Source organism: Streptopelia decaocto (assembly GCF_964273445.1).
Source record: "Streptopelia decaocto genome assembly, chromosome: 15".
Classification (NCBI taxonomy): Eukaryota; Metazoa; Chordata; class Aves; order Columbiformes; family Columbidae; genus Streptopelia; species Streptopelia decaocto.
The window spans coordinates 2,415,630-2,435,594 of NC_138670.1; the positions used below are offsets into that span (position 1 = coordinate 2,415,630).

At 43.7% G+C, this 19,965-nt stretch overlaps 1 protein-coding gene across 2 annotated transcripts in view; it reads right to left on the reverse strand.

Moving 5' to 3' along the window:
- Positions 1–6,274: 6,274 nt before the first annotated feature.
- TMEM132C (transmembrane protein 132C) overlaps positions 6,275–19,965 on the reverse strand; it is a 166,092-nt gene continuing 152,401 nt past the window's right edge. For both annotated transcript variants that reach the window (XM_082066170.1, XM_082066169.1), the window contains 4 exons: positions 18,367–18,572; positions 17,683–17,956; positions 16,496–16,687; positions 6,275–9,260 (listed from right to left, as the gene is read on the reverse strand). In XM_082066170.1, the coding sequence (XP_081922296.1) occupies positions 8,061–9,260; positions 16,496–16,687; positions 17,683–17,956; positions 18,367–18,572 (1,872 nt within the window). In that variant the 3' untranslated portion in view covers positions 6,275–8,060. The remainder of the gene's footprint in view (positions 9,261–16,495; positions 16,688–17,682; positions 17,957–18,366; positions 18,573–19,965) is intronic.

Here is a 19,965-nt window from a genome sequence, read left to right on the forward strand (position 1 = left end):
GGAAACTTAATGGGAAATGCTACAGTTCATAACCATTCATTGCTACGATGAACCACAGCACTTACTCATCATTGCACATTATCACAGGTGATAATTCACTCTGGCCACTTTAGAGTCACACACTTGTAATTCTTATATAAATGTTTAATTTCTTTCTATGGAGATAAGCTGGATATCTCACAAGCACATGTCTGTGGATCTGCCCTTCAGCCACAAGTGTCAGGCCAACTCCAGGTAATGGTGGGCTTTAAATCAATAAGACACAATGCCCTACAAAGCAGAGAAGATATTCTTGGAGCACATTAAAGAAAAGGGTGTAAAACTCGTGTGAAGCTGATGAACATGGTGCAACGAACCTAGAGGATGATGGAAAAAGTAAATGGCAGATCCCAAAACACAAAGGTGGAGTGGAAGAATGGGAAATGGTGCCTTGATTTGCCAAAGTGTTGCTGTTAAAGAATATTAATCTTTTCAGACAATCCATGAACAGACCCTGTAGCAATATCATATTAAATTAATAGAGTCTCATCTTTACAGTAACCTCAGCTCAGTTTTACAAGATGTATAGTGTCACCATAACCAGAGTCCCCAGATAATTCTGCTCCTATAGCAATTGCTACTAAATGACACTTTAGTGACAATTGTCAGCTACGCAGCATTTCGGGTGCCTGTCTGCCCCCAGTGGGGCTCTCTGCCTGCAGTGCAGCTCGTCCAGCTGGAGCCTCATAAGCTGTACAACTCAGCTCAGAAACCAAAATCTTCCCCATCATCAGAAAACATGCAATTTTGAACTGTCCCCAGAATAAGTCACTATCACATACAGCCAGATGATGTTTATTTACAGCCCTAGGTGATGCTCCCACTCCACGCCAAGACAGCCAAGCAATGGAAATATGCTAAGCATGTTCTAAGCTACAGCCTAAGTACATGATAAGCCTCAGAGGGGTTGTGTAGATCTTACCCCCAAACGGGGAAAATTATCACTCCCAACCAGGGAAATTATACACGCATTACAGAAGGCAATCTTAGCCTTCACATATCTTAAGTCTTCATCTTTTCTCTCATAGGACTCTGCTCTCATTCTTCAGTTCTACACTATAAACCGTCCACATCTCTTTCCACCTTCTCTCTCCCCACAGCCCACAGATCTGAATAACATGAATTTGTGCCAAGTGGCTTTTCATTAGTGATGCTGAAAGCGAAATCTGCAACCCCAGGAAGCTAGATGGCAGCTTTAAATATCCACCGGCCACAGAAACAACTGCGAGTGAGCAGTTTGACCTGGCTGACAGCAGAACAGGCATTTCTCAGCCAGGTGCCTCTTCCACCAGGCCACGTGTGAGATGGTGGTAAAATTACCAAATGCCTTTCTCCAAGATTTCCCTCCTATCCCGCATTTGTAGCCAGACAAAAGCGTCCAGATAACTACGGTGCCGCAATCTGTTTATGAAGGATTCCAACCTACACTGTTGCTTCCAGGAATTGGGTTGCTCCTCACATTATTTGAACTCAGGAGCTCAGCCGTGACCCTTGCAGCCATCTCACAGCACAGGGCTCAGCAGGGACCAGAAGCTCCAGCCAGAGCACAGAGTAATTTCGGTGTCCCCACACTCACCACCCTACACAGCCATAGAGCATGCTGGAAACCAGCTGCCTGAAAAACCTTCAGGTACAGGCTCGAGGAGCAAACAAAGGGCTAAAAGAAGTCACCAAGTATCTCTAAACATGCTACTGCATCTCCAGAAAGATGCACGAGGGGCTGCAACGTGCCCGACGCTGCACAAAGCAAGTCCTGCAGCAGCCAAGGGGGTGATACACACAGGGTGTCTTTGCAACTTGATACGGCTCAGCTGAGCATCAGATTGTCTCAAGACATTTGCAGCTGGCTTTGACACCATCACTTGCACAAAGAGCTGTAACCCCTCCCTAGCATAAGCATAAAAAGAATGGGGCTGAGTTTGTCCAAAACAAGTAATCAAGAGGGAGAGTTATTTGCATCATTATCTCTGTCTGCTGTTGCATTTTTGCTGATAGCTTACTTTTTAAGCTCTGAAATCCAGCCTAGGAGTCTTCCAAAACAGAACAATGCTCTTGCTGCTGTGGCTACTTGGCCTTGGAGCTTGGCAAGGAGGAAAGAAGAAAAACTTATGCAGACACTGGAGGCCACCAAGCTGTTTCCAACCCAACAAGCTGGGTGTAGCACCATGAACTAACAGCATCCTTGCTTTCCAAAACCAAAGGCTTTTTTCAGGTAATCTCTCAAATTTAATCAACATTAAAGTATTTCTAGAAGCTGAGGGGAAGTCAGCATGCTCCCCAGTTGAAGGAACATGGACTTCTTAGCAGTTAAGGCATATCAAAAGGATTCAGGATCCAGCATCTGATCCAGGAGGTACCATGTTCACTTTGCACTATGAGGTGTTCCTATGCATATATACTGGGAAAATGGCACCTTATTCCTTAGCAGTGCCCTTCCCCTTGCCAAAGGTAAGGCATGAGCCCTACAAACACAACCCAGTAGCAACATCAAAAAAACCCCACCAAAACAGACAAAACCAAACAAAGCAGGACTCACTTTTTCCACCAAGGTCCATTCTGTGCCCACAGCCTGACAACAACAGAAGAGCTTCACTTCTCTCACCTTCACACACTCCCTTCTCTTGCACTGCAGTTTTCACCCAGTGCTTGACCTTCATCTGCAACCACCCAAATGCTCGCCCTCCTCGTTACTTATGGATGGCACCAGGTGATTCCACTAATTGCGTCCCTCCAGCAGCCAGGCCCAGGTACAGCTGTGCTCCCAGCCTTGAGAAGGGGAACGTGCTCACCCAGCACCGTTTCATTTGGGAAAGCAGGGCCCCTTCAGCCTGCTCACATTTTGATCCTTTACCAACAACTGGAAGTCACTGAGCTTCTCAGATGAAAGGCTCCTCTAAGTGCAAATTATTATTAATGAATTTCCATGTTGGCTCCTTGACAGAAAAATGTACCTTGCAGCGTGTTATCTTTGCAGCCACGCGCCCCTGGCACTCGCAGATTCCCTCATCTGGCAAGTCAGGCGCGTTGCCAGGAGTGATGTTCAGAGCAGCTCTCTGCACCCCGTCCCTGGGCCTTTGTAACTGCAGCACAGCAAAGCTTAAGAAATGTAAATTCTGGCATTTGACCCGATGTGAATTTCTCAAATAAATGATATTTCACAGCCCGGTGGTTTCCTCCCTGCTGAGATGATCATTTATGGTGGCTCGCTCAGAATTGGGCTGTGACAGAATTTTTGGTCAACACCAGACAAATTGAAAAATTTCAGTATCTGCCTCTGAAGCACCATGTTCTGTAGCTTCAGAAAAATAAGATGTGAAGGCAGGTCTGAGTTTTTCCCTTTTTATAATTCCCTCTGCTGTCTCTTCAAATTCAGCTCGTCTTCCTTTGCAAAGACAGTGTGATTTTGAAGACATGCTCCTGTTCAGACATGAGTCACAGGAGTCAAAATCAATGGCCTCTTCTAAGCTTCCTCGGAGCTCAAGACCTCCAGAAAGCCCAGACAGAACCAGTGCCGAGATTGCCCTGCAGCTCAGCCAGCCCGGACCAAGGCAGCAGGTACATTCGGCTGCAGGAGATGCTCTCGCTGCTCTGTTTGAAGCAATGTCCTCAAGAAACAGGCTGGCAGGCGTTAGCCAAGGAAATATCAAGACACATGAAACAATTCCTGCTGCTGAGGAAGAGCAGGCTGTGCCAGGAGAGGTGGCATTGACCCAGTCCCAGCCATGTCTCCAAAACACTCTTGGGATCGTTATCTTCCTGCTTTCCTGGCAGGGGCAAACAACCCCTTCATCCTGGGAAGCACTTAAATTCAGTTCTATCACACGGCAAAGCAGCTTTAAAACTCTTCCTAAACAGTCAGGGACTTCTCATCTATATTAAATCAAATTCCTGGCTGCTGTCAGTTAGCATGGCTCCAGCAGATGGACTCAATGGGGGTTTACCCCAGGTGTGGATCTAGACAGAAATGCTGTAGTTGTCACTAACAAAAGAGCTGGGATGGAGAGGATGGAGATGGGGATGGAGAGGCTTCCCAAGTCCTCCTCCCTCCAACCATCACAGGCCTTGCATCGTGTGGGCTTGTTGTTAAACACGTCATGCCCTGTCTGAACGTATTTTCCATATTTCAACTACTGTCACATATACGGTACAGAACCTGGAGTAGCGATTCTCCTTCTTTGCTATAGGACGATGTCATACTACGATGGGCAGCACTCAGGTGTCTTCTTTAAAACCCCACCATGTTGCCAATGTCCACTAGTTGATAACTCAGGAACTATAAGACATCAATAACAGGTATACATTAGTAAAAAAACACCAGAGAAAACCATGTGATGTGCTTCAGGGATGTCACGTTGCCATTTAATTTGCTTTGGGGAAGTGACCACAGTGACTGCCCTGAGTCCTGCAGCACTTAGAAACTGCTGCTTCAGCCACCCCCTTTGGCCATGTGCGTGCTCATGTTGCATGTGATTATTGTCACTTGCAAAGTGATTATTATGGCACAGAGAAGTTAAAGGGTGAGTCAGAAATGTGACAAATGTCCATGGTGATGTGCAGTGTGTGTAAAATGCCGTATGTATTTGTGAACGGCAAGCATCCAACCCAGGGTTACGGGCTGCAGCCAATGGACCCCACGTGTGCAAGCCTCCCACACCACCCACTCGGAGAGACTATCCAGAGACTATTTTTTCTAACTGAAATATAATGACAAAATACTGTCACTGAGAACTGACACATGGCTAATCATTAACGTTATGTGGCTCCCAAGGGGGTATCATGGGTGTATTGGCCAATGTCACAAGGATCATCGCTATATATTAACATTAATTGTTCCATAGGGTAGTTATTTCAAACTGCCTAAGTCTGAATCCACCGACAACAGAGAACTATACATGCAGCCAACAAACAAAACGCAAAACATGGTGATTATTTCAATGAATACTGAAACAATGAATAAGCTATAATTTTCCTATTCATAACAGAAGAACTGTGCTCTTCTTCAGCAATGTTGAAGCCAATCTGAATTGTGTTAATACAGGAATATGTCTTTCAACAAAAATTTACATCACTGTTTTGAAAAGGAATTGCAAAGTAGTTTCTCATGGGAAACTTTTATTTCCCTCCCTTTTAATTTCAATGAGGACACTTTTTTCTTTCATGAAAATAGCACTCGAGCTTTTGGAGAGGAGGGGAATTAGGAATAATGTTTTCATTCATTACGGAATACTTTTCTTGGACAATGCAGTGAGATGGAAGACATGCACATGTCATCATGGAAACACAGAGCAAGATGAGTTTTCCTCGCAAGGTTTTCTCTCTGTAGTCAGCTGCTCATGTCAGATGGAGATACCCTTTTCTCTTCTGATCCTATAAAGCCTCAGCTGCCAAAAGCAAAGAGCAAACTCAGGGCGCCTGGACTAGAAACAGTGTTTTAGTAATTAAATGGCCCTTTCCTCTCCAATCAGCGCTGTACCAGTATCCCAGGAGGTGCTGGGGAGCACTGGGTTACTGGAGATGCCATCGTTCGTCTGTGCTGGAACAGGGGCTCTTCAGCACATTAACAGCCTTCTTAAAAATGCACTTTGAACAACCATATTCTCTGCGACCTCGGTGTATTATTTTTTTCTCCACACTCTCTCTCTTGTTCCTCTGCTGCTGTGTTTTTGCAGCTCTGTGCTCTAAGTGCCTTTTTCACCTCCGAGACACCTGCATTTTCCAGGGAAGATATACTGATCCCTGAGGTGCGGCTGATGCATCACCGCGCTCGGCTTGCAAAGCGGCGCGGGCTCCTCTGGGATACAGGGTGCTTTGTACATGTCAGTTGTGATTCAGTGAAACTTGCTCCCATCTGAACCTACTGTATCAATCAGAGAAGCAACGTAATTAATTATGACTGGGCCGCACAAAAGTTGCACACATCAGAAGGGAGAGCCCTGGCGTTGCTCGTGCTGATGGGAGGCACGAGGATGAGCAAGATGAATAGTGACACTGCCATGAACTGTGCCTGACTGCTGTCTTCTCCCGCCATCCATCATCATCACCACATGCTGGGTGGGAAGGGGAAGCGGTTCACAAAAGAAGGGTCAGAGCAGTGCAAATCTTTCATACATCTCTATTTTCCTCTCTTCGGAAAGCGGCTTAAATTTTGTTTGAGCTGTTGGCAGTGGATGCAGAACATCAACACAGAAATGACAGGAGACCCCTCCCCTCGGAAAAGAGAGGTTATTTGTCAAGCCATGTAAAGCATTTTAATTACAATTCGTATAACATATATAAATAAATATTACATTCTTTCAGTCTACAATGCATACTAGGCATATCTTGTTAAAATGTCCATCTATGTTACTGGGTGGCAGGATTGACTTTGTCCAAGTAAAAAAACCAAACTACTGAGTTTAGTAATAAAAACCAAAAGAAATACATGGGTAAAGACAGGACAATGCAAGTGCTTCCAGCTAACAGTCAGGACATAATACTGCTTTCCAAAAGGCTAGATATACCATCTTCCTTTCAGTTACAAAAGCTTGTGGATGACAGTGGTTTCCTCATGGTATAGATTTCAATCTGCATCCTCTATCAGTGTAAACTGGCACTTGAGTCAACACGGTTCTGCCGGCTCACACAACAACTCTACGACTCTTGTATTTGCTTCAGATTTATTACTGGTTTTGTATTTTTCTATTCAAAACATCAGCTTTACAATCTAGTCTAAAATTTTCAGCCTTAGCTGGTCCAATGGCAAAAAAAAAAATCTATAAAATACCTCTAGTTATTTCTTGCTTTTGCTTCAGCAATATTTCCCTCCCTCCCAACAGTCTGTCCAGAGGCCAGCTCTCCCAGCACAAGAAAATCAAAGTTTGGGGACAATCAATGTCTTTCTGTCCATTCTTGTAGCTTTCAGAGCTTGACGAGAGCTGCTGACGTTGGCATCAACAGAGAATTACAGAACAAAATCATGAATTCACGGACTTGGCAAAAAAAAACCCAAATCCAGGCTGTACATATTTGGCCTGTGATGGCGTCAGTTCCAGGTACACATGAAATGCACCAGTGGGGCATCAGTTACTGCTAAAAGCTAAAATAAAACAGCACCTCCATCCCTTGGTGAAACACGGGAACTTTGGTTGTGGAAATTGAAAACAAACAACTAAAGAAACAATCCAAAGCTGAAAGTAAAATGAATACTTTTCCCAAACAGAATGTATTTCTAGCTAGGGTGAAACAACGGAGGCTTCGCCTTTCAGAACAGACACCACATGGAAATTATTCGTCAACACTTATCCCTTGAATTTTATAAATGACAGGACATTTATAGCTAACTTAGAAACAAAATGATCTTGGTCCACTGTGAACTTAGTGAATTGAAAATTTTCCTGGTTTTAAGATATTTAAAAGAAAAATACAAGAGGGAAAATGATTCTGTTTCAACTTACAAGACAAACGAAAAAATAAAAATAGCAGGTAATTTCTTTCTCCTTCATATGCAATACCAAAGACACATCTTCACATGAAGGAATGAAAAGAAACAACTCCAGTAACTATCTAAAAAGTCTCCTTGTGGGTCATATGTCCATAACTGTGATGTTTTATTAGAAATACACACAAGTTGTTTGTGTCTCGCTTATTCTTTTCATGCTCTTATATCCTCTCTTTCATTTTTACAAATATTTTTGGTACTTTGAAACATTACTATCATTACTGTTTGTATGACCCATAAAGCAAATTTTCACCACCTCATTTTGCCCAGTTCATCATACTGGTCAGACCATTTCCTTGTTCCTTTCTGCTATTTGTATTCTGTTTTCTAAATCCATGAGTAGCAGAATAACTGCTGGAAAAAACAAAACAAACTTAGAAACAAAAACAAACCATGGACAGTTTGGCAAATTTCTTTCCCTGATTATAAAAACTGCCTCATCATTTCTCCTGGTGATTCCTTCCCCTCCCCTTCTTCTGTCCCAATATATACTGTAGAACTGAAGGCATCAAGGTGTGGTTAAACCCAAAAAAACAGTGAGGAGCTACACTTTGTCTTTGAACTTCTCCATGTAGTTTCGTATCTCTTTGGAGTCCCCCAGGTCCATATCCTGGCACACCCACTTAATGTCATCGTCATTGCTACTTAAGATTGAGTTGACAGTAGGACAACCATCATCGGGTGGGATGGTAGTGAATGTCGTGAATTTTACCCGCTTCCTTTTAGATGTCGGTGAATGTAAAGGTTCAGATTTCTGTTCCTTTCCGAGCTTGCCCCCTGAGTCAGCGCTCCTGTGAACCTGGCCCTGAATGTTCTTCTGAGCGCTGCCGTTGAGGAGCTGGTTGCTCTCCTCGCAACCCGAGCCCCGGTCGATAATAGTTGTGTGCTCGTCCTGCTGAGGTGAGACGTCTGCTGTGTTCTCCAGCAGTTCTGCTTCATTTCCCAGCCAGACCCAGTCATGGGAATGCGTCATGGTGGCCTGTCCTTCCACCAGAACCTGCTTGTGACGGTACTTCAGTGCAAATGTTGCACAGTTTATTAGGAAGACTAGAATTGCCAGGCAGAAGACCCCGAGCAGAGCGTACATCCCGATCTCCAAATCGCTAAGGCCCCTAGGTGTCTGCACCAGGTCATTTTCCTCCATGCCCCCATCGCCTTTTGGGAGGTCTACTTGAGCAGGGAAGTTGGTGAAGTCTATAGGAATGTTCTGCAGCTGGCTATCGTCCGAGAGTTTGCCACCATCCAGCCTATTGTTTTTAATTACTTTATTTTTTATTACAGATTTTGCTGTGGTGCCGACTTTCCTGATGGCACCTTCCTCTCGCTCTGCTGAAGAGCTACCATAATATCGTCCATCCTGGCCATACCGGTCCTGATCCGACGCTTTGTGCCGCCGGTCGCTGGCGTGGTTTTCAATCTCATCAGCATCATAATCTCCACCTGTATCCGAGTCTGCATCATTCTGGCCAAACTTGACTTTGATGTTGCCATTCCCCACAGCCAGGACACTTTTCCTCTTGGACTTTTGGCAGGCTTCAGAAATCATCATGTCCACCTTGATTAACGTGCCCTGACCTTCACCTTCTGCTGCCACAACTGGCCATTCTAAGGCTGCATTCTGGTGGATGGAGACAACAGCTTCATCTAATGATACAGCAGAAAGGGAGAAGTCCTTGGGGTCATAAATGTCCAGCGGAGTAACAGAGCTGTCACTGAACTGAATCCAGGTGCTTACTACAGCTTCCTGAAAGGAGAGGGATATGGTTAAAGACAGGGTCTTAAATAAAACAGCTCAGCCCATTGCAGCTCATCAATCTCTCAGCTCTGAATGGCAGCTGGAGGAAATGGAAGACAATGGCTCTGCACTGCACTTAAAGCAAACCAAGCTTCAACTGATGGGGTAGAAAATTGGTCACATTTTTCACTAAAGGTTCCACTGTTATCCTTTCTGCAAATGATTTGCAAAAGAACATATAAAATAATTGATATGAGATGTCCGTAATACCGAAGTCCCCATTAACAAGCTACAATTTACATGATTTATAAAGAAAGTCATTCCTGTCATATAAAAGCTGAAAGAGACAAACCAGAAAAATTACTAGAGGCACTTGAACACATATTTTCCTCATGTTCCCCATACACAGATGTTACAGGGAGCTGTCAAATTAAACAAGGCATAGGTATCTTAGCAAGAATAAGGAGCTACCACAGTATCTTGGAAATGGTTGGAGCAGAAGGTTCACCTGAAAGAAAAAGACGCACAGAACAATTGCCATTTTGCTAGAGAAAGGTTTAAGTATAGCACACTTTATCCTTGAGATAATTAAAAAGTCCACTGCGTTTCTACATCAAGGAGAGGAGGATGGGGATTCTGGTCTGATTGCTACCATAAAAATACAAATGGCCTGGATTTAATTGGACCGTCTTTGTTCTCCGCAGGTAGCACTGTTAGGATTCATCATTAGAAGCAAATACAAAGCTAGAGGTCAGCACTTTGCCATTTGAAATCCCATCCAGATGATATAGATATTTACTTCTCCACGTCTCAGTAGCTTTCTTTGCAGGAGATTTCTTTGTTTTTACGTCTGTCCTGTTTCGCCAGCATCAGAACAACTGGGCTGAAAATCACCATCAGGGAAAAACATTGGCACCCTGTTAACGTCCAGTCATAATGCAAATTTACAGCCTAATATGGTTTTCAATTGGCTACAATTTGTTACGCTATGGTTATAAACACAGGGAATTGCCACCCTTCTAGTTAAATGTAAAGCTTTTCAATGAAAGCAGCAAGGGGCATTTAGCTGTGCACAAGGTTGCTCTACACTAAATATTTGATTTCCAAAGTGCTATCAGCAAGTGCTTGAGGGACTGGCAGGATAAAAATGTGGTGGCACCACAGGAAAGACGGCAAAGTTCTCGGTGATTCAAATGAACTGCGTAAGGAAATGAAACCAGCCGATCCTTCATTAGAGAAACCACCCTGAAATGGCTGAGCAGACAGAAACACAAAGCTGCAGGGCACAGCTTATTTATATCATAGAAAACTTCAGTAGAGCAAACCCAGACGTGGGAAAGTAAAGGATTTTTTAATGGATATGTGTAGAGAGATAAAGATGCAGCTCCTGCGGCAATTCAACACCCTGGTGCCCTCCTGCCCAAACCAGGAGATCAGCCCTGGGTACCATGGGGAGCTGTGCAAGATAGGCTGACTTTTCATCAACCTATGGAAAGCAAAACCACCAGCATCACTTCAAGCCTATATCGCAACAGGCTTGACATTGTCTGCCCGCAGTGCTCTCGTTCAGAGAGCAAAATGAGAAAATAAGCACAGAATCTCATAGGGTTAAGGTTGGAAATTATGAGGTCTGTGCCTCCTCCCAGCTCCGCTGGGGACTCCCAGGGTTCCACATCTCTACAAAAAGATTGACATTACTAAGTCCTTTCTGCATTCCTTAACAGCCAAACACAACATACCTCATGTTACAGAGCCCCAGACCTGATTATGGCCCTTGCTATGCAATTAGGCTTTCTTGGTGGTAAATAGCACCTCTGAGGGATCTGGGGTCTCTGCCTGGACACTGGACTGGAACACATATATTCTCCTTTCCTGTCTTCTTCAAGATATTTACAGCCCTGTTTGATTTTCTTACCTTGTCTCCTTTCTGCTTTAACAGCCCTCAGGCACCTTTCAGGTTAAGAGGTATCCAGCATGGAAAAATTTAGCCCAAATGGCTCGAATTGGACAAAGTGGTAAGCAACTTCAAAACAACTTGTATTCTTTACACTATTTCTCCACTATTCTGCCTTCCTGCTTTTATGAAGCAGAAATAGAGAAAAATGAAATCTCAGTCAGCCAAAATTTCCAGGCACACACGTGATTTACTATAGATAACAGAGCTCTGCAAGAGCTTGGCCATTATTTTCAACCAGCATTGAGGTTTTTTGTTTCCAAGAGACCTTTATTTCTTAGGAAGAACCAATTTATTATTATTATTTCTTTTACAATACAGCACAACATTGTCATGCTTGTACTATGGACGGTAGTAATTAAAAGGGAAAGAAAACAAATGAAAGAGGGACAGGATCTCAAATCCTGCCAAAGTATATTGTATCAGCCCAAAAACTCTATTTGGCACCAGATCATCTCCTTTCATTCACGTTGTTAAAGGAAGGCTGAAGGCAGGTAACGGAAGAGAATTTTCCACATGATTATAAATTCTGAACAGCTAAAAAAAAGAAAGAAAAAAGAAATGATTTAGTACCCTGTCCTTCAAAGAGCTGTTTCTGCAAATCTGATGTGCCGCATCAATAAATCCCCTCTGAGTCTCTGACAGGGTTCTCCAATTACCATCAGGTGACGAAGATGGATTGGAGCCTTCTTACCTACAAAGTTGCTACCCCTAGTCTGATGCCCTCAGCACTGAGGTGACAAATGCTTGTGTTCATTAATTATCAAGCATAAACAAATAATTTGAGGGATTATTGGGCTCTCCAATCTTTCTTTCCTCCACTTTTCCTCTTTCACATACGCACGGACACACACACACACACGTACTCGGTTGCACGCTCAGAACAAACGAACAATGAAGAAACTGCTTCCCACAACCAGTGTTGATTATCAAACATTATGCTTATTAAAAACTTTCTTTATCAAGACACGCTTTGTCTATATTTCCCCTTGTGCCTCTGCTGTTCTCCTCCTCCATTCCAGGTACCACTACACACTAGACCAGCTCTTCTTGATCTGCTGCAGTTCCACCTGCAGTTCCTTTCCTGGCCCTGAGTTACTTTGCTGCTTTTCAGTCCAAAGATGCCACTTAGTAAGTCTTTCTGCATAAATTTGCGGTTTGCTTTTTTTCTGAGTACTTTTATCTCTCTTGTTATCCATTTGTTATCTTTAGGTGGGTAAAATAAAGGGGATATTACCAGAGTACAGAAGTAATACGGCACTAATAGAAAGCAACAGTCCCCAAGGAGCTCTGTATTGCCTGACCTGGAACACTTCAAATTCTGCCGTACGAGTCACCACAAACACTATTGTTTGCTGGCTATGGCTGTTCCACCCAGATAAAACAAGGAGGTTCATACTCCAAAAGGCAACCTGACTGCACAAAGCAGAGCTGGGTGGGAAGCTCAGCCCACCATACAGAGACTGAGTCCCACTGCGCTGGGAGCTGCACGAGGTGCCACAGTGATGATTATTTTGCTCTCTAAAGCATCATCCAGCATTCGAATGTCTGCTTATATTAGGATGTTCCACTGAGCTCATCTGCAGCATCACAGTCGGCAAGTTTGTACAGTGTTCTTCAAAGCTTCCCCAAAACACTGGGCCAGCTTGGTACCAGGGCATCCTACCCTGTATTCCTCAAGCAAAACACAGGGGAGTAAAGTGTGTGGGACTGGCTGCGTTTTAGAGAGTTCTGCTGCTTAGAAACACAGATGTGAGGACTGATAAGTATATCTGATTTTATTCCATGCCTAGAATAAAGAGCTCTTTTAATGGCCTTGATTCACTAAAGCACAAATAAAAGTATTTGTGAATAAACCCTCAATTGCTGGGGTCAGCTGTGACAGTCCTGGAGTGTGGCGGGACACCAAAGGGAAGAAATGGATGGCTCTGCAAAAAATAAATACATCCCTCCCTCATAAAAAGGCAAGGGAATACTGTTCGCAGCAGCTTCTATTAGACCAGCTCTGATTGTTTTATCTGGGGACCTGAATACTGATATGGGTTTCCCTAGCAATTTTATCACATGAAATATCAAAGTATTATAGATGCATTTATTTTTAAGCCTGTGGCTTGTGTAGTAAAAATTGGGCTTGATCACTATGATGTGGAATGAAAGGCAGCCAAGACTCAGATCTTAATTCAAACCATGCATTCCCCTACTGTGTATTTCTTTCTCTCCTTTCTGTCCAGTCTGCTCATGCGACACTCCTTTCCAGTGGGAATTTGCTTGTATTTGCAAGGGAAGAATCCAGATTCTTATCTAACAATACATACTTTCCCCCTTTCCCATGCTGCTTAATTCCTTTGTCATACTTGTGAGCCATGACATCGTGCTGTCAGTTTAAAGAAGGTATAAACACAATTTAAGTGTAATTTATACTGCCAGAATGGGGTAATGAATCCATACCTTAAAAATACTCCTAATATCAGTTATGTCAGTGAACTCCCAGAAGTAGTTTGTATGAAGGACATAAGCTAAACCAGGCCAGTGCCATGTCAATCCAACAGGCAGGGACGTGCAAGCAGCTCCGGCTTGTTGCCCCAACTCTCCCATTTCAGTTCATTAGCCCACATGCAGTACCCTACAGCGATGAAAAGCTGTGATATGACTGAGAGTTTCCCTGCAGAGCCAGCTGAAATTTAAGAGTCCTTGAAGCTCACTCAGATCAGAAGACACTCAAACACTGTAGGTTTTTCTTTTATCTACGTTTTGGAGACGCCTTGAAGACGGCAGTGTTGATTTTAACAGCCATCAGCAAGCCAAGTGGAACAGCTTTCCTACCTGAGCAGATGGCCACTACAAATAGACTGCTCACAGCTACGGTTTGCAATCTTTCAGAAAATATTCCGACTTTGATATTTAAAAATTGGGCAATCTGCATTTATTTTTAGGCACCTAAACCATTCATCTGCTTCGCAGTGCCAGTGAGCTCCTCATTGATTTTTACAAAAAGGAAGTATGGGCTCAGCATGCCCCAAGGTCACCGCAGGTAATTAGTTGCCCAACTATAGCCAAAGACATTTAACTTAAGGTATAAAAAAAAAAAAAAAAGCTTATCTTCTTTAGATTGCTAAGTATTTGGAGAAACTGCCAACTTTTCAGGACTCGTGTTTTGGTTACTTTGTGCTACTTACGCAGACGTGGTGCAGTTATTATAATTAAGGAACTAATTTAGTCATTATATTCATTGAAATAAAGTCATAGCAAAACTAGTGAATTCATTCCTATGATATTGAAAGATCTGTAATAGCAGAGAACAAATGACTGGCTTATAGCATGGTATAAAGTGAGTTTTCCAGTATATGGAATTAGCTCAGGCCTCTGGGATGCTGCCCAAGCGTCCTGGTGATTCAGGACCATGCTCAGGATCCACACTGACCAGGACCACAAACCATCACGGTGCCTGAGCAGGAACTGACCTCCCCAAATTCCCCAAAGCGAGGGGTGATGTTCCCAGCAAAGCCATTGGGAAGTGGGCAGGACACTTCTCCTGGTGAAGAGGAGGGGGTGGGAAGACAAGCAGAAGCGACGGGGATGGGCAGGCTCCAGGCTAGAGCTGCTGGGAGGAGAGGCAGAGACTCCGTGGGACGCACAAGAACACGCTGCTCTGTGTTTGCAGGAAACTGGGACACAAGACGCTGTGCACAGGAGTGGGAAAAACTGACTAGCTGGGGATTGCTCCTAAGCAGCTAGACTTCCTAGGGTGTTCCAGATCCGAGTGCAGAGAAGGTTCTCCACTGCCTTCTAACAGAGTCTAGGTCCTGCTGCTGTTTTTCCCAGGTGGAGTCTGGGGAAGAAACATTAGATTTTAAACTTCTTTTGCTAAGAAAAAGGTGCTTGATGTTGTCTTGTTTCTTGTTTTCCAGTTGGTATCTTCAGTGAGCATGACGCAGTAGTGCTGTCTGTAGGAAGGGACCAGAGGGACAGCAGCATCCCAGCAGCAGAAGGCCCTGCTCAGAGCCAGAGCCCCGTGTGCCCAGCCACTGCTGTACCAGAAACGCGCCGCTCTGAGGAAACGCAAATTCTCTTACGAAAGAACATCAGCTTCAACAAAACATTTCAAAACAAACCACGTTTACACATTTCCACTCCTTTGTATTATTTCATAACTTGCCACCTGTAGTGACACCGTATCATATTGCCATGCCACAATACAATAGGAGATGTCCTGCTGTGCACTACTGAAATGCCCTGCCATAATATGCCATAACCTGATGTTGATAAATATCTTTGCATACTCAAGACAGATCACCTATAAATCTGACAAGCTGACAATACATCTGTGCAACCTTTCCAGATTCACAAGCTCTTTTATCTGCAATCAAAGCCATGATTTTTCCAATGATGCTGTAGGACAAATGGTGCTCTGTCCTACATAGCAGAATTGGGTTAGGCGTGCTTTAGCTTTGCTTTTACCGTCTTTGTCTGAAGGCAATATGTCAGACACGGCTTCTAAGCCCTGGAGAAGGCTATAAATGGGTTAATGACATAAGATTCTTATGTTTACAGGATGCAGTAAATGGAACAGACGGGCAGCATGTCCTTCTAGGTTGGACATTTTCCTGTCACTAAGTTATAAAACAATCTAAATTATTTTTATGTTCCAGAAAATTAGGTAGCAATAATGACGAAAATGGGCCATAAAACTTGAGATCTCTCCCTATCTGTGCAAGATGAAATACAGTTTCTGTGAGAGGAGTAATGGTGGACAGAGTTAATTGCATGGTCCCCAGTTCCACTCTTCAAATCAACTGACTGAAAGAACAATGAACATACAGTGTGTTCCACTGCTACTGACCCTGGATTTTAGTCTGTTCCAGAGCAACTGTTTGTCTCGATCTGCTGCTATTCTCCAATCTTCTTTTCTATTTTATAGCTCTTCAAAATATTAAAGTGTTGTGACACACCAAGCTCTGTGGTTTCTGGCATGGCAAACAAGGATCACTGTACTGTGTTGTGAACATAACAGATGTTGCATCGTTTAAATAAAGGGTATTAAAAATATAAATTAGATGAACTTCAGTGTAGTCAGAACTTTTACTGCAGATTAAGTCCATATTTGAAGGTAAGGAATGAGAAGCAGATTCCAGAGTACCTCTAGACCAAAGCAACTGACATGGACAGGTACTACACCCATACTTTAAAGTCTAATTTCTAAACTTGTTATGAATTATCATCTGTACCTCACGTTGATAAAGCACCGTCCCATCCCAAAAGGCAACAACAGTAAATACGGAGTGTACACTACCTGCTTAGGAGTATGAAGCAGCTCCTGGGCAACGGTTGTGGCCACAATAGCCCGACTAGTTGCTGCGCTTGGCTGCAGGACGAGCGACAGCCCAGCCACCAGCTGCACCCCCAGGTCTGTTATGGTCACTTTGTCATCCAGCACAGTCACTGTCTTCTCTGCCAGGATGGAGTCAGACAGAGGAGACAAAACCTTTGGAGAAACACAAAAAAATCAACTTAGGAAAAGGCCGATCAATTAAAATAACCTTTCTTAAGGTCATCATCCTTTCTTGTCTCCAAAGCTTTATGCATAGAAATGAAATGGCAGAGCACACTGAAAAGGCAGTCTGATTTCATTAGCAGGGCAGGAAAAACATTCAGCACAGAGGTTATGGCTGAGCACACTGCATCCAATACTGACAGCTCTACTACCTCAGTTGTGTTATTTACATTATTTCACCAGAAGAGCTGATCCAAACCTTTCTTCCCCTGTTATTCTGTGTTCCAGTACGGAAGAGCTTATCAGACTTACTTTCCAACTATTTGAGAGAGAGCTTAGTAACATCTAGCATTTGTCCTTCACTTCTCTGGTTCGAAATTCTGATTTCTCTTTCTTTTCTGTTTCTGATGGAACATCAAGGTAGAAAGTTATCCTTCCCTTTAATGCAACTAAAGGCTATACTGCTATCTTCAGTGAACTAGGGATATCTAGTTCTTATTCATACTTTCTCCTCCACCTTCCTCTTCTCATATGTACAGCCTAGATTAGCTGTATCCACTCTGTGCACTGGTTTAGCCAGGATTCAGCTGCGGCAGAACTGGAATGTGGTGTTGGCCACTTGTGCCTTTCAGGGTTATTAACCAGGTTGTACATTTTTTTTCCTTAATTAATGTTTAAATAAGTCAAAAGAAACTTGGCACAATCCAAAGATCTGTGTCTCCAAAAGTCAAAACGGCGACCGTGAGCTGACTTGTAGCAACCTGCATCCATGGGGCAAGAGCTCTGGGTCCTCACTGGGCCTGGAAGTGCTGCCTGTCCTGAAGATCCCTGTCATTGGGTTAATGCTGCGTGTCACCCTCGAGAGGCTCACAGGAATGTAATGGGAAATTATCCTGCTTCAAGTTAGCAGAGCGCTGTTCTGGATTTATGCCCACACACAGGTTCTCTATGGGAATGGCAGAATGTGGGATTCCCAAGCACTGTACCTGCATCGTTGTCATTCCTACTTCTCGCCCGATCAAAATCCTGCCTTCCTGGAGCTTGGCAACGTGAGGATCCTCCAGCTTCATAAAATCCATCACCAGGTCTGTAATGTCAAACTGCCAGTCTGAGCCCAGCAGGTAGCTCAGCTGGCCCCAAGGGCTGGAATCCTCAGCTACAAACTGCGTGAGGACTCGCACCATGGCGTGCTGGTACTGCAGGGTGCACCCCCTTCCTCTTCGCTCATCTTCATCCTCATCATCGCTGTCTCTGGTGGGTCTTTTTCATTAAAAAAATGAAGCACAAAGAAATGTTTTCAAGAATATTAGTGAAGATTAACATTGGAGTGCTAATGGAGAGTAACCCCCTCAAAAAGCAGCCCTCCCGCTTGTTGTGTTGGGACCACTGCTGATTCATCGCTGCCCAGCATGATGGACGGACTGTGGCGCTTCTGCATCTGACATGTCTGAACAGCTGCTCTGCAAGTGGACCTCACAGAGCACCACACCGTACTCTGTTCCCCAGGACAGACACCCCCCCCCCACAAAGCTGGGCATTCCAGTCCTGCTGTTCCTCAGGGAAAGATGCTGCATTTTGGGTGCAGCTGCTGCAGCTGTTCTTGCTGAGAGTTAAAATCAACTCCATTCATTTTACAGAAACACCCAAGAAATTTAGCAACTCAAACCCACCTTTTGTTGGAGACAATGGGGACACGCCAGCCTTTTATTTGGCTCAGTTCTGTGTCCGAAATGTCGATCTGAAGAGGCAGGCGGGGAACCCAGACTGTGATTTGCAGAGGAGCGCTCAGGTACTGATATGTGAAGTTCACAAGCGCGTTCACCTTGCCTTTCATTTCTTTGCCATTGACAAAAACATAGTCACATCTGTCAGACACCTAAGCGGGGGGAAGAGAGAAAAAGAGAAGAAAAAGTAATCACTGTGACAAAACAAGCTCAAAGTGCAACCCTGGCATCTCAAAACCAAAAACAAACAAAAAAGGCTCCCTTCTCTCTATGCATGTTAATGATAGCCTTTTGCAAAGGGAGCAGCTGAACACAAAAATCCTTCATTGGCTCAGGAGGCATAATTATGCTGGAGATGCCTAAAGACTGGATAGTATTGATGAAGCTGGTGGCTGATTTTTGGTTTGTTATGCCACTTGCAGATCACAGCGCTGTGGAATTGATAACGAGCGAGGCTCCTTCACAGCTTGGTCAAGGGGAACCCAATGAACCCAAACAGGTCCCAGTGGAATCAAGTAGCAAATCCAAGCCTTGCCCTGCTGAGTGACGCTGCTTTCGGTCTTCAAGACAAAGCTGGCTCCGCAGTGCATTTCATCCACCAAACAGTAACAGAAGTCTCCTTATTTCCTCCACAATAAACATTATCTGTTTATAAATGTTTACATTTTGATTAAAGCTGTAAAATATTCTTAAACACTGCAGTAGATTTTTCATTAACATGTAAATGCTGTCCTGAAATATAAGCAAGCATTATCATAGTCATGTAAGAGTTATATCAGTAATCACTTCTTTAATCAATGTTGTAATTTACAGACCATTGAGTTTTCTCATTTATTACATTACTGAGTAGTAGTGATAAAATCACTCCTGAATATATAAATCATTAAGAGGGATGCAGATAGTATGAAGTGACTGCACGTGATAAAGTCATTGTCACATCTATTCCTAAAGGTGTCATAAATGTCTGGGGAAATCCTGTGGCACATTAATCATACATTAAGTGGCTAGCAACAGGAGCTGTTACATTACTAAATGAGCTGGTATGTCTGCAGAAATTAACAGTAAACCCAGCAGATCTCTTCAATTCCTACTCTTGCTCCATCCCATCAGAATTCTATTTCACCACCCATAATGAGCATCGTTAGCGGCGGCAATGCGTCTCCCTACCTGAACATATATTTATATTATCATCTGCTCCCTTCTATCCCCACTCCCATTCCCGATACCATTTTATTCAAATGAGGATTATCAGCTGGAAATGCTCATGTCCCCAGGCTAATCAAACAGATGGGTGTTCTCTGTGACCACAGACACAGGAGCTAAATTGTTCCCAGTTTGACGTAGGCATCCTGCTGCATCCTCTGTCAGGTTTAGGCACTGCTCACATTCTCGCAAAATATCTGATGGTGGGATTGCAAAAGGAAACTTCAGAGAACATAATACAAGCATTTCTATGACTCATTCCCTAAGAGGGTTATGCAGTAACTGGGCTCTGTTGACTGAAAATGGTACCACATACTACAACACCAGACCCATGTGTCTGTT